Genomic DNA, 13,343 nt, shown 5'->3' with positions numbered 1-13,343 from the left:
ATTCATTCACCTTCACTCGTGCAGTGTGGGTTCAGTCTCATACCCATGCTCGTGATTGCTGTCCGTCATGTTTTTGCGGTTTGGATGCAAACAAAACAATGGATTATTTACCAAGAGATATGGATGTATGGACAAATATAAAACACTTCTGGTAAGCATCGTTGAGCATTTATTTTTAGTATTTTACTAGCGCAGGTGCTCATAAGCTCATAAAGGAACTCGCAAAGTTCACCTCACGTGTGAAACGCAAGTTAAAAATAAATGACCGATATCTTTTTCATCTTTGATCTAAGTATTGTTGTGTGTGTCTAAAGTAGAGTGTCTTTAAGCATCGATATCGCAATGTACGAATCCACGATAGTCACATCGCAGGATGAGCGTGCGAGCGAGAGAGAGAGAGAGAGAGAGCAAAAGAGCGAGCGAGAGACAGAGCGCGAGAGAGCGAGCGAGAGAGAGAGTGCGAGAGAGAGAGCGAACGAGAGAGAGAGCGAACGAGAGAGAGCGCCAGAGAGAGAGCACGAGAGAGAGAGAGAGCGCGCGAGAGAGCGCCCCGGCAGCACGCTCACAGTCTTCAAACACCACAAGCGTCTTGCTCTCTCTCCCTGGTGCATATTAATCAACTGACACAATGGTGTCGATGTTTACATCATTTAATATGAGAATGTAAGTGTGCTCACCCCATTTTTGTTTGTAAGAAAAATTTGATTAGATTTCATATCACAATATAGATCACAGAAAAATAAAATATCGCAATGTCATTTTTTCCCAATACCATGCAGCCCTTGTCTAGAGTGTTTACACTGCAGAAAACTGACAAGCAACACTATGGTCCGGCAACAAACAGATGAGGAGGATTATAACGACCAAGCATTTAAAGAGAAAGGTTTGTTTGTATTTCTAGCCTCCACTTTCTTAATTTTGTAAATGCAGTTGCAACAAACATTGTTTTCCCACATTTTTCTAGCACGTGAGAGTGAAGATTTGTTTTAGTGTTTATAAGATTGTTGTTTTCAAATAACGTCAACTAAATACACAAGCTAATAAGCTAGTTTCAGTTATTTTTATGAGAATGTACTGCAGTCATATGTGCATCATTATGTCTGAGATCATCTGCAATATGAATTGAAGCAGACTGTACATGTACAGATGCTCATCTCTGCCAAAACTACAACACAAACACATCATCACTGTTCATCACTTTTGTTGCTACAGTAATTGCTGCTTCTTCAAACCTCTGACTTTTGTTTTTCTGAGATCTCAGAAGAAGATACTTTGAAGAATCCTGGTAATCAAACCCACCAAGTTTGTCAGGTATGGACAGTATGAAGGGCACTAAATTAATTTCTTTTTTTTTTAAATCATGCTGGCCACAGCCACTTTTTGTGCTGTCATTGCAGTTAGTGCTGCAAATAGTCTGTCAAATAATAGGTACATTGCTACAACATAAATGTAATGTAGTTCACATTGATGCCTTTACGTTATACCTTTACTTATAGATAATTGTATATTATTTGCTCTTTACAAGTGCAGAAATAAAAGCTCCCAAACAAAGATGTCACCAGATTAAGATGTGGAAAGACATGTTACACCACCGCAACCATATATATCCTGAGTGATTTGAAAATGGGCAACAACCAAGGAAAAGTACTCATTGTTTCACTCAAAAATAATCCATGGTAATAGTTGTAAATGATTAGATTACGATTAGAATAAGGTATCATTAGTTAACATTAGTAAATGTTGAAATAAACATTCAATTATTTATCAAAGCAATACATTTGCTACAATATGCATTAATCTTTGATACTGCTAAAAAATGTTAGCTCTGATCCATTAAATAATGTCAACAGGCACAACTTTTGTTCTTAATGTATAAGTAAATGTTGAAATTAACTAGGTTAATACATTAACTACAGTTAACTAAGGTTAATATTAAGTATTTGCCATGTAAGGTCATGTTAGATAGGTAGCTAATGTTAAGAAAAGAAACCTAATTGTAAATTGTAATGTGTCACCTGAGTGTTTATTGTTTATACTTGTTTAATTTTAGTATCCAAGTATAAATAAATGCAAAGGTAATTTTGCTAATGTTATGTTTTATATATACTTTCTATATAACTTCTGATTTATTTATTTTTTTATTATTTTTCTGTGATTGCATGGTATTGTTAATAAATTGTTGTGTAAATAAATTGCATATCAATTTTAAATTAAAGATTAGTGAACAGTAAGTAGAGATTAAAAATGAATCCTGGCTATGTCCGGCGTGCTGTGCACTTTAATGTCAGGCCGATTCCAGCGTGGATGTGGCAGTGTCAGCTAGCTAATGGCTGCCGCATGCGGCCCAATTGACTGGGACCAGATGCGGCCAGTGAGTTCACAGGCATCCGGCCCGAGTGCGGCAGACGAAGTCTCCGGCAGGTGAGAATCTAACCAGAAGTGGCCCGAGTGTATTTTGCTATCTGGGTTGGGTGATAATGGTGCTAATATGTTAGCACTGGGTCATTTAATGTGATGAATCATGTCGGACTAACTCACCTCTGAATTTTTTCGGGGGGTTTGTAAGATCCCCAGCCTCTGGTTGCACCACACATCTGTCATCCACCAACCTGAAAGAGAAAAATATTACAAAATATGGATTTATACATTAAAGGATTAGAATTTTTTTTAAATTAATCTTAGACAAGCAGCAAACATCAGATTAAAAAAAAAAAAAATACAATTATGACCCTACCCAACAAGTTGAAAATGTATGCAATTATAATAAATATTATGTAAGCACCAAATCAGCATTTTACAATGACTATTCTGAATCTGTGAACAAATACACACATATTTGTAGGGATGCACCGAATGTTCGGCAACCGAAATTATTCGGCCGAAAATAGCCAAAAAAGCACTTTCGGTGTTCGGCCGAATAAGTACAAAGGCCGAATAAATTTTGCCGAACAATGCCGTTTTTAATGACGCAATCAAATAACCCGCGTAGAGTGATAGGCGCGCGCTTTATGCAGCAAACATGTCAGCAGTGTGGAAACACTTTAAAAGTGTCAGATAAAGATGCAAAAACGGCCGTTTGCAGACATTGTTCTGGATTTGGGAAAGCCGCTAGGTGATGGAGACTGTCAGGTGATGCACAGCGCAGGAGATGAAAACAGCTCAGAGAGTAAACGGGCTCGTACTACAGATGAGCCGCGCACAGTCTCGCTGTCTGACATGTTCGATGAGATCCTCCAAGAGAATAACCCATTTGCAAGACAGAGGACAAGCTCGACTGCTCAACAGTTAGATGGGCAGTGTTGTGCCTGAACGCGTTCATTGAACTCGTTCATATTTTGGGCGAACGTGAACTGAACGTGCTGTATTACTGCCTGATGAACGTTACTGTCAACTCGTTCATTCTGGTGTCTGTGAACGGCACGCTCTCTCAGGTTAACTTCGTTCAATAGGGTGCCAGATTTCTATAGAGCTTTCCAGGCGAAACCCCGGCTAAAACACACAGTAAACGGGTCTTAATATGTAGCGAAAAAACACCCAATCTGGCAACACCAGCCACCAGTGGCGCACAGTCGTCCGCCGCATGCGCGACGCGTCATCAAAAAAAAAGAAAAAAAAGGCGACAGCAGCATGTAGCAAGAAGGTGTATGATCATTTAAAAGAATTTTTTATGATGTTTATGACAATGTCGCTGAGAATGGGAGACAAAGCATTAAAGCAACAATGGGGGAATGCTGTCCCTCAATCCTAATGTAAACCCTGTTTGGATAAGGATTCAAAATTGGATATTATATGAAGATGAAATCTGAGCATAGCTTCATTGTTAAAACTGATAAAATAATTGCTGTCTGTGATTCTATATGGGCTGTGGCAATAATTGTGAAAAATAATAGCTTGCAGCAACATATGGAAAAAAAGAACTATGAACTAGTTCATTTTTGGAACTTAGTGAACTTAGTTCAAAATGTTGTAGTTTGAACTATGAACTGAACTAGTTCATTTTAAAATTTGTGAATTGAACTTTGAACTAGTTCATGTAGAAAGTGAACTTTCCCAACACTGTAGATGGGTATCTCTCAGAAGTCCCCATCCCCAGGAGCAATAACCCTCTCGAATTTTGGAAGACAAATCAAGGCCGCTTTCCTGACCTGGCACAGATGGCACGCAGGTAGGCTCCTTGTATGGGAAATTAATTTAAGATTTTATTTATATTTTGGATTATGGTAACACTTTATAAGTAGTTTCTATTTTCAACATTAACTAACAATGAAAAACCCTTATTAAAAGCATTTATTAATCTTAATGTTAACATTTACTAATACAGTATTAAAATTAAGTATCACATTTGTAATTTCTGAATTAAAAAGTATCAAAAGTGGTAGGCCTATTTGTTAAAATTGTTAATGCACTTATACTAACATGTCCATACCTGCAAACTCAGAAGGACTGAAAAAGGTGACAGATTGGCAAAATAAATGGAAAAAATGCGAAACACCGCGTTCGGTATTCGGCCTTCGGCCTTCGGCCAAGCATTTCATTATTATTCGGCTTCGGCTTCGGCCAAGAATTTCATTTCGGTGCATCCCTACATATTTGCTCACTTTTTCCCTTAATAACCAACTATGAGATACTCAGTTTGAATACAGTATGCATTTTTTGGAAATAGTCTCAATCACTTATGTTTGCTGGGGCACCCTGCTCAGCATGCATGTCATGGTAAGATGCTATGTTATACATGGTAAACATGCAAAATTTTCACTAGATACTGAACAAATGGAAAATATTATATAACTTGCAGACAGCCACTATTAAAGATCAGATTTGAAACCAAATCAAATGTGCATTTAATCAGTGCAAACAAAGTTTGATCAGTTTCTAAGCTTGCACTTTGTCCAGTGGTGGATGTACAGTAAAGCAGCAAATTAGTCCAGCATCATTTACTGAAGTCCCGCTGTGTGACTGCTTAATGTGATTAATTATGAAAATTTCTTTCAAAACACAAGAAAAGATACTCAACGGAGTATATCAATCAAAGCAAACAGTTTCCTCTCATGAAGGACTCAATTGCTTGTAATCCTAAAATCAACAAACTATTAAGCTCTCTTTGAATGCAGAGCATATTTGCCCACTCTATGGTCAATGCAAAACCACCCAGTTAAATTTAATTACACACTATCCTCGGTCGCTGTGACCACAGGCTCCCTTAACAGAGTAAGGCTATGTTGAAACCTTTCGGAACACAATTTTCTTCAGTTTAAAGGAATGGTTGACCCAAAATTAGCATCATCCTACCCTCAGTCCATTCAAGATGTGGTTTGTTTCTTCATTAGAACAGATTTGGGGATGTTTGCATGTTTGTAATAAACTGCTTCTGACCAAAATGTGTCCAAAAAAAAAAAAAAAAAAAAAAAGTACATTCCATTCAGTACATTCAAAAAGTTGCCCTCCCACATGCAGCTTTTTGCTTAACAAAAAAATCAATCATCAGTCATGTGGATTACTGTAAATTTTTATCAGTTGTTTGGACTCATTCTGACGGTACCCATTCACTGCACAGGGTCCATTGGAGAGTGAGTGATGTAATTCTAAATTTCACCAAAACTCATCTACATCTTGGATGGCACAAGGGTGAGTAAATTTCCAGCATATTTTAAAGTTATTTCCTCAGTATTAATCAATCAACCAGAGATTTAGGAGCCAATTTAACTGAAACGCCTCTTTGTAAACATAAAGAGGCTTTTTGTGAAAGCCTGAACAAAGTTTAGATAGAGGAGGAAGCCGCACTGCTCTTTGTAGGCCTGATAACCACACCAACATTCAGGCTTTCCCCACTGCTGCAGTTCATACTAAAAATAGGAAATTACTTATCAAGGGCAACTCATGGTTTTCTTAATGATAGCACTTGTCTTAGCTTGGCTATCTTGTGAACACAGTTGCCTGAAAATAAATACTTCAGCAATAAAATGTAGAAGTTCACACTGCTGTGTTGAACTGACCGGAGGAATGTGGGTGTGCACAGACACTTAAAGGTCACCTACATGTTGTTGACAGTAAAATAGAGTTGTTCTTACTACATGTTTGTTTAAACTGAATTCATGAATGCTTATTTTGTGAAGGAAATCTAATCGCTCAAGGCATCAAGTAAATCATTGTTCAATTAGAAGACACAAAAAAGAATTGAATTGTGTAAGTTCACACTACATACACTACCACATTTAAAGGAAGTGCCACACATCACAGCATATGACAGAAAGGCCTTATCTGAGCAGTAGCATTACTTTGTAAATGTTGCCCAAGAGCTGGGCAGCAGCAGTTTCCCCAAAAATGTTTGCACCCCTTTGTACCTCAAATACCCTTTTGTCAACAACAAATAAGAAATGTGTTTCGCTTAAAATGACAAAAACATGAAATATGAAGTGAAACCCATCATTTATGAAAATTAAATGACTATGTAGCAGCACAGTATTTTTGTAAAAAATGTATCATTACATAAGACCATAGAGTGTGGGGGAAAATTTTTGTAGATTTAGAAAGAAATGTTTAGTGTTCACAAGCATTTTGATGCATTTCAACTTACGATTATGGATTATGTATTACTATGCTTTGTATTACTATGCTTTGAGACACTGGAAATGACAAATAATTTCAAAGCACAGAATAAACAGCACTGAACGTTATACATTAGAATTGTTAAAAAGAAGGAAGTGCAAATAAAGCGGGTAAAGAGTGCTGCTTCCTGAAATCTAATTCTGTCTTGTGCTGTTATAATCTATTGACAGCCATAGTATGTTCAAATCACAAATACTGTTTTTAGGTTTAACAAAGCAATATTTTAAAATTGCTTATGTGGTATGCATAGACTTTTTATAGGTTATAATGTGCAGGCTATTAAATTCTGAGGGCGCACCATTCAACATTTTAATTACAGTAAAAAGTAATTTCTCTTGAATTGAGTCGAAATTGCAAACACCTGCCTTTCAGGTCTACATCATCAACTAAGTAAAGCTAAAAAAAATGTACAATTGTTTTTTTTTTTTTTGATGACAGTCTTCAAGGTCACAGAAAACTATGAAAGCTCTAAAGTGTATGTATGGGACATGTTATGCTATTTATATTAAATGCCGTCTTATCAACAAGGTAAATGAGCAAATATCAGTTAAATCAGTAAAAAAAAAAAAAAAAAAAAATGTAAAAACCTTAATGTTTTATTTTTAAATCAGCAACCACTGTGCTACCAAACCACCACAAAAAGAGCCACTCTTCCGATTGACGATGACGAAGCCAAGTAAATGCTGCAAATGGATATTTTCATAGTGACAAATTGCTTTATTGCTATAAATGACTATGCCAGCACACTTCCTCATCTTCCTGTGTATCTGTGCAGCCATATTAAACAAAAGGCATTAAGTACATTAATAGGATGTGTTTTAGAAGAGGGAGTGGAAGGCAGGAAAGGTGCCAACAGCCCAATTTTAAACGCTCATAAATGAGTAACAGAGGGCTTCTAGTTCTTTTTAAACTCTTTGACAGCCAGCAATCTTCAAAAGACACAATGAAGTACACCAAGTTAAACATGAACCAAATGCAAGCCTGGTCGGCAGTGTTCAAACATACTAATTATAGCTCCATTACTTGATGACATGAGGTAAAGGAGTTAGACCTTGTCCAAAGCAAATTAATTGTGCCTTGCTTGCTACAAGCTAAGTATGTTATAAAAAATCCTATTCTTTCACTTAAACATTTGTATTTTATATGGAAGAAACTGGGAGTAAGTCTACACAGCCATGAACTGAGCCCTATATAGAATGAACTGAGGGACCACCTCTCAAATGATGGTCATAAATGTTTATTATGTTGAATTTCAACCAATTAAGCTTCTTATCAGTCTTTTTCCTCTACTAGGGTTCTGCAGTACAACAAGTCCTTGGTACCTAAACAAAGAAAACCCCATTCAACTTCCATTATATCTCTACAAACCCATGCCAGCCTCTGGGAAATAATCCAAGAACGCCTTGTTTAGGATCAGAAGAAAAGCTCTGGCAATGTTCGGTATGGAATGCAAGCAAATTACGAAATACTGCACAAGATACACTGCATCCTGACTACGAAGTTTGCAAAATATTAAGAATAGGCAGTGCAACCATAAAAAACAACAACTGTAGTTTGATTCATATGTGAAACGTTTAAATTATGACCATTTTTTTTTTTTCGTTAATGGTTTATAAGTTATAAATCCGTTGTTCTATGGAGAAAATAATTGGAATTTTAACTTCTGAACCTGAATGTTGTAATCTTTTGCAGTTTTTTTTACTGTACATTTCAGCAGATACAGTCTGTCTGTCTGTCTGGCTGATCCGAATACCAATTTTTGAGCTTCAAAGCTTCGGTAGTAATCAACACCAAATATTCGAAGCTCCAGAGGGATGGGCTGAACATATTATTCTTTTTAATACGGGCAGGAATCTCAGCGTGTCTGTCTGTTTGCATTTTTATAATGGCGTTAACTGTTCATTCAATTGACTTCAAGCATGGCGGATGTGTAGCTGCGGTGATACACTAGTGATACAAAACACACAGGTCTGTTAAAAGCAATACTTCTAATATAGACAAAATTATTATTATGCGGGGCTACTGTACGTTTTTTATGACTGCCGCATTCTCAAGTGTTTTCCAAGCAAATTAAGAGCATGTTTTTATCATGTGCAAAACTACTGATTAACATGGAGGATAAAATACACTTTTTTTTTTTTTTTTTTTTTTAAACCAACAATATACTATACTATACTATATATACTATAATACACTATACTACTTACTAGGGCTGCACGATGTGTCGTTTAAGCATCGATATCGCGATGTACAAATCCACGATAGTCACATCGCAGGATGTGTGATGTAGGCTGTAGTAGTTGATCAGTTATTCATTAACTGTAAGAGCGCACGCGCACGAGAGAGAGCGAGCGCGAGGGCCCCTTGCGCATATTAATCAATTAACACGATGGTGTCGATGTTTAAATCATTTAAAATGAGAATGTAAGTGTGCTCACCCCATTTTTGTTTTTGTTTTAGGCCAGTTTAAAATATCTGGCACACTGTTTTTGTCTTGTCCTCACGCAATTTAAAGTGCTCCCACGCAGCTGAGGTCTTCTGAATTTTTGTCTTCTCTTAGCGGTTTATTTGTCTTTTTGATCAAATAGTGTGCATCCACTTGGCTAGCTATGGAGAAACTTGAAAATTGAATGCCAACCCACCAAACGAATATTCGAATAATCAAATATTCTTGTCCAACCCTACTGTGCACACACTCTCAAATAAAAGTGTAAAAGCGGTCACTGGGGTAGTACCTTTCAGAAAGGTAAAGATATGTACCATACTAATGGGCTACTAATATGTATACTTTAGGAAGTAATTTGTACCTTTAAGGTACTTACATGCACACTTTAGGGTAATTATCCTTTTGAAAGGGTACCGCCCAAAATGATAGCTTTCGTACTGTACCTTTGTTTCTGAGAGTGCAGTATAAACATGCACTGCAGAGACAGTAAGAGTAGTATGTTAATAACCTATAATCAACATACTCTGCCTGTATGTCATATCGGACAACATATCTGGACAAACAAGTGCAAACAGAAGACAACAAAAACTGGAACATCAACTATGCACCACAACACTGAACATGCAGTCTGACAGCTCTCTTTGACACAAAGTCTGCTCAAACTGAACACCACAATTTTCAATGCAAGTGCACATTACTACAAATGTGTGTAAATGAGCTTGCATTATGCTCCAAATAAAACCTAATCACTTACGTTTGAATCATAGCAAGAAAGTGAAAAACCACACATTACGATTTACAAACGTTGAAACTCCAAAACAACTAAACAGCTCTGTCGTGAATTGTGAAATGACCACAGCTGTAATCCCCCGATGCAATGCCACAAAAAAACTTTAAAGATTAGACACTGAAGCAAAGACATGTTGTACATATATTGACCGCACCATTCTGAATGCCACAGAGTTTAATGCAACGGTGCACTGAAGCCTCATTTATTCTGCACCTTAATTGCTTGATGAGTCATTGCACAACAATGCAAAAGTGATTCAACGTGCGACCTGAAATGGAGCTGGGCGTTTCACCTCCATGTGGTTAGATTCATGATACTCAAGATGTGTTCCTACATGCCATATATATATAAAAACACACATACACACACAAACCGCTTATTGAACAGTGCAATCTCAGAAACTGTAATATTTGATTAGATTTGACATTAAAGAAATAGTTCATCCAAAAATTTAAATTTGCTGAAAAATAAATTCACCCACAGGCCATCAAAGAAAGTAGATGGGTTTGCTTCTTCATCAGAACAGATTTAGAAAAATTTTTTATTTTTCTAAATCCAAACAGGAGATTCTTACAAACACACAGCTTTTCACATGACTATAAATGACTGACTGAAAGCATGGTTTACTTGTAGATGATGTTTTTACTCTCATTCTGATGGCAGCCATTTACTGCAGAGTAGGGCTGCACAATTAATCGAAATTTAATCCCCAAGGAAATAAATCGTTAGGCAGAAGCTGCGATTGTCATGCATATCTTTCAGTGAAGCATGGTTCTGTGATCAGTAGTAAACCTCCATGCAAAGGCCAGAGGACGCTCTCGCACTGAAATCCAAATTTGCCCCGAAGTAGAAATCCAAGAAATGCCTAGATGCAGCTGAATAAACAGATGATTTAACTGCTTTCATTGATTCGATATGAATAATAAAGACATGACTACAGCAATACATGTTTTATCGAAGTTCTTCATATTATAATTTTCATCATCATAAAGTGCATCTATAATGAAATGCTAATGACATAGCTTTTATCACTGCTTGGAATACTATGAAATATTGTGTGCCTTAATTCTTCTGTTTATGAAGCCACATCATCTCACAGAAGGATTTCAAACACTTGACTGCATTATGAAGTAAGTTTGGAGTTAAAAAATGTTATTAAATGTGGGGGTTTTTTTCACGTTCTCTCAGATGGAGCAGCATTTACTACAAATAGCCGTAGTTCACGGGGAAAATACGCAAAGAACTGTCATTATCACAAACGATTTCATCGACTTCATAATCCTACAATTATATCATCTGCGATTATGAACGCAATTTTTCATAGCTTGTTAGAGAACTATAGCTCGGTCTAGTAAATGCTGCTCCACCTGAAAGCAGGTGATGGAGATTTACTGATCCATTGTGGAGCAAGTGATGTAATGCTACATTTCTCAATAAAAATCACCTACATCTTGAACGGCCTGAGGGTTACTACATTTTCAACTACTTTTATTTTTGGGTATTCCTTTAATAATTAAACGTGCACTCAGTAAATTTGAATCGGAGTTTAGTTGGATTTTACTCATTCCAAAAGTACCAATTATCCTCATTTAGTTTGGATGGGTAATCGGCAGGCATCCTGGACCATACAGTTACCATTTATCCACTCGGTCTGGTGCCGGAGCTGGTGCTCTGCCAAGAATGGCACTCATTCAGAACAGGATCGCATTCCACTTCCAAACTGCATTCAGAGGTTCCCTTGTTCGAGATCAGTACGAGTCAAGGGCCGGTTCGGAACCTAGATCTGTAATCCAAGACTATTTTTCCAGCTCCAGTGGAAAAGTGGTAAGTGTTAACTAAGATTCCATGCCTGCAGCATGTATAATGTGATTGTTGTTATAATGTAAGGATCTATAAATTGAACATACTAATAATCACAGCAAGATTAATATTTAATCAACCATTTGCATGACAGATCAGGTCAAATGATATAAAAAATGGTGCAATCCAAGGGGCAGTGACCTAATCCATGTAGATAAATTCAGCTTGTTGTGTTTTATTTGTATTTTTTTAGTAGACTAATATACTTGGAGATTTTATTTCATGTGATGCAAATAACTGCAATGCTATTGCGGTTATTTTTTTCATGTAGGCTTTAAAGCTTTTTAATTAGCAAAAACCACTACATGCACCTTTAAATTGTGCCTACATTGCTATATTAGCGTCACTATGTAAACTAACTGAAAACTTTGCATTCCTGTTCAATGATTTGCATGCTTCTGAAGCAATGCTGTCACATTGCACCTCTGGCCTGCAGTGTGTGCTCAAATCACTTCCTACTTCCACTCAACAAACTTCTGACATGAGGAGGACAAAACATACATGAAACAGTATTGCATGTTTAATATTTGTAACACTGGATTTTAGAAAACATATTAACATCGACGTATCTGCACTCAATATCTAACTGCCATGATTACTCCCGTTTAAGACTAATATAATGAGCAATGGGAGGCAACTTACCCTAAAGTGCTGATGAAACCATTGACAGTTCCCTCCGCATACAGAGACACGATATCCCCAATGTGAAGGAAACAGGACCGGTGTTCCGACATATCTGCAAATGTTTGGTAGTTTTTCGGATACTTTAGCCCCTCTGATCAAGCGCAGTGTGTCCAGGCGACTCAGTGTCTCAAGCCACTTGTTTCTTCGCTTTGACAGTAACACATTGTAATACAGCCGTCCAGAGAAGAGATGTGCTGAGCCCGTGACTTTTGAGTTGTGAATCCTCTAACTGTCGCGTTTCTTCATGTTTTCAACTTCTTCCTGTGAGACAAACGAGGCTTTTTCTCACCAATATGCCACTCGAGTGGGAGGAGACTCGCTCTCTGTCCCGTGAAATCAAGGAAGTGATGCTGTCCGTCTGTCTTAAATGCTGTGGTATGTTACTCAAAAAGTGAGAACACGACCCGTATGTTTGCGCATTTGTGCAGTCGTGCTTGCACTTGCGTCGGTGGTGTACAATTATACCGGAAGTTTGTCGTGAAACTTTTTTAAAAATTTTATTTTATGAATGAGTTTAAACAATACTGTTATTCTTTTGTATAGGATAATGTAAAACAAGTATTAAACGTTACTATTTAATATAAAATCTGCATTTCCGTGAATTGTCATCCAGCTATTTTTTGTTTGTTTATTTTATTTTTATTATATATCCGTTCGGTTTAATTTTATTTATATAGCACATTCAAAAATAACCACGGTTGATCAAAGTGCTTAAAAAAGTTCAGTTATTGGATACATTAATTACACACACACACACACACACACAAAATACTACTTTAGAATCCCCTCTGCATTTTATGAATTGGTACAGTTCTAAATATTTAATAAAACAAATAGCCTAAAAAGCATAGAAATAAACGTTTGCATATATTAGCCTATGTTTTAAAAATGTAGGCTACTCTTTGTGTTTGTCTGGTTGATGTTCATTTCATGCCTCTTTTGTGCTAGATGAAAAAT

The 13,343-nt window shown here is 36.9% G+C and overlaps 1 protein-coding gene across 2 annotated transcripts in view; it reads right to left on the bottom strand.

Annotated features, from left to right (window-relative positions):
* Positions 1 to 12,734, bottom strand: part of LOC127976986 (inositol 1,4,5-trisphosphate receptor type 2) — a 78,424-nt gene extending 65,690 nt beyond the window's left edge. The window contains exons 1-2 of one of the 2 annotated variants that reach the window (XM_052581588.1): positions 12,345 to 12,734; positions 2,539 to 2,609 (exon numbers count right to left, since the gene is read on the bottom strand). In XM_052581588.1, the coding sequence (XP_052437548.1) occupies positions 2,539 to 2,609; positions 12,345 to 12,436 (163 nt within the window). In that variant the 5' untranslated portion in view covers positions 12,437 to 12,734. The remainder of the gene's footprint in view (positions 1 to 2,538; positions 2,610 to 12,344) is intronic. The other variant, XM_052581589.1, reaches the window with a different exon arrangement.
* Between the last annotated feature and the right edge of the window lie 609 nt (positions 12,735 to 13,343).

This window comes from Carassius gibelio, chromosome B18 (assembly GCF_023724105.1).
Source record: "Carassius gibelio isolate Cgi1373 ecotype wild population from Czech Republic chromosome B18, carGib1.2-hapl.c, whole genome shotgun sequence".
Lineage (NCBI taxonomy): Eukaryota > Metazoa > Chordata > Actinopteri > Cypriniformes > Cyprinidae > Carassius > Carassius gibelio.
Note: the sequence above shows the minus strand (reverse complement) of the source record. Positions and strands in the feature narration are given on the sequence as shown.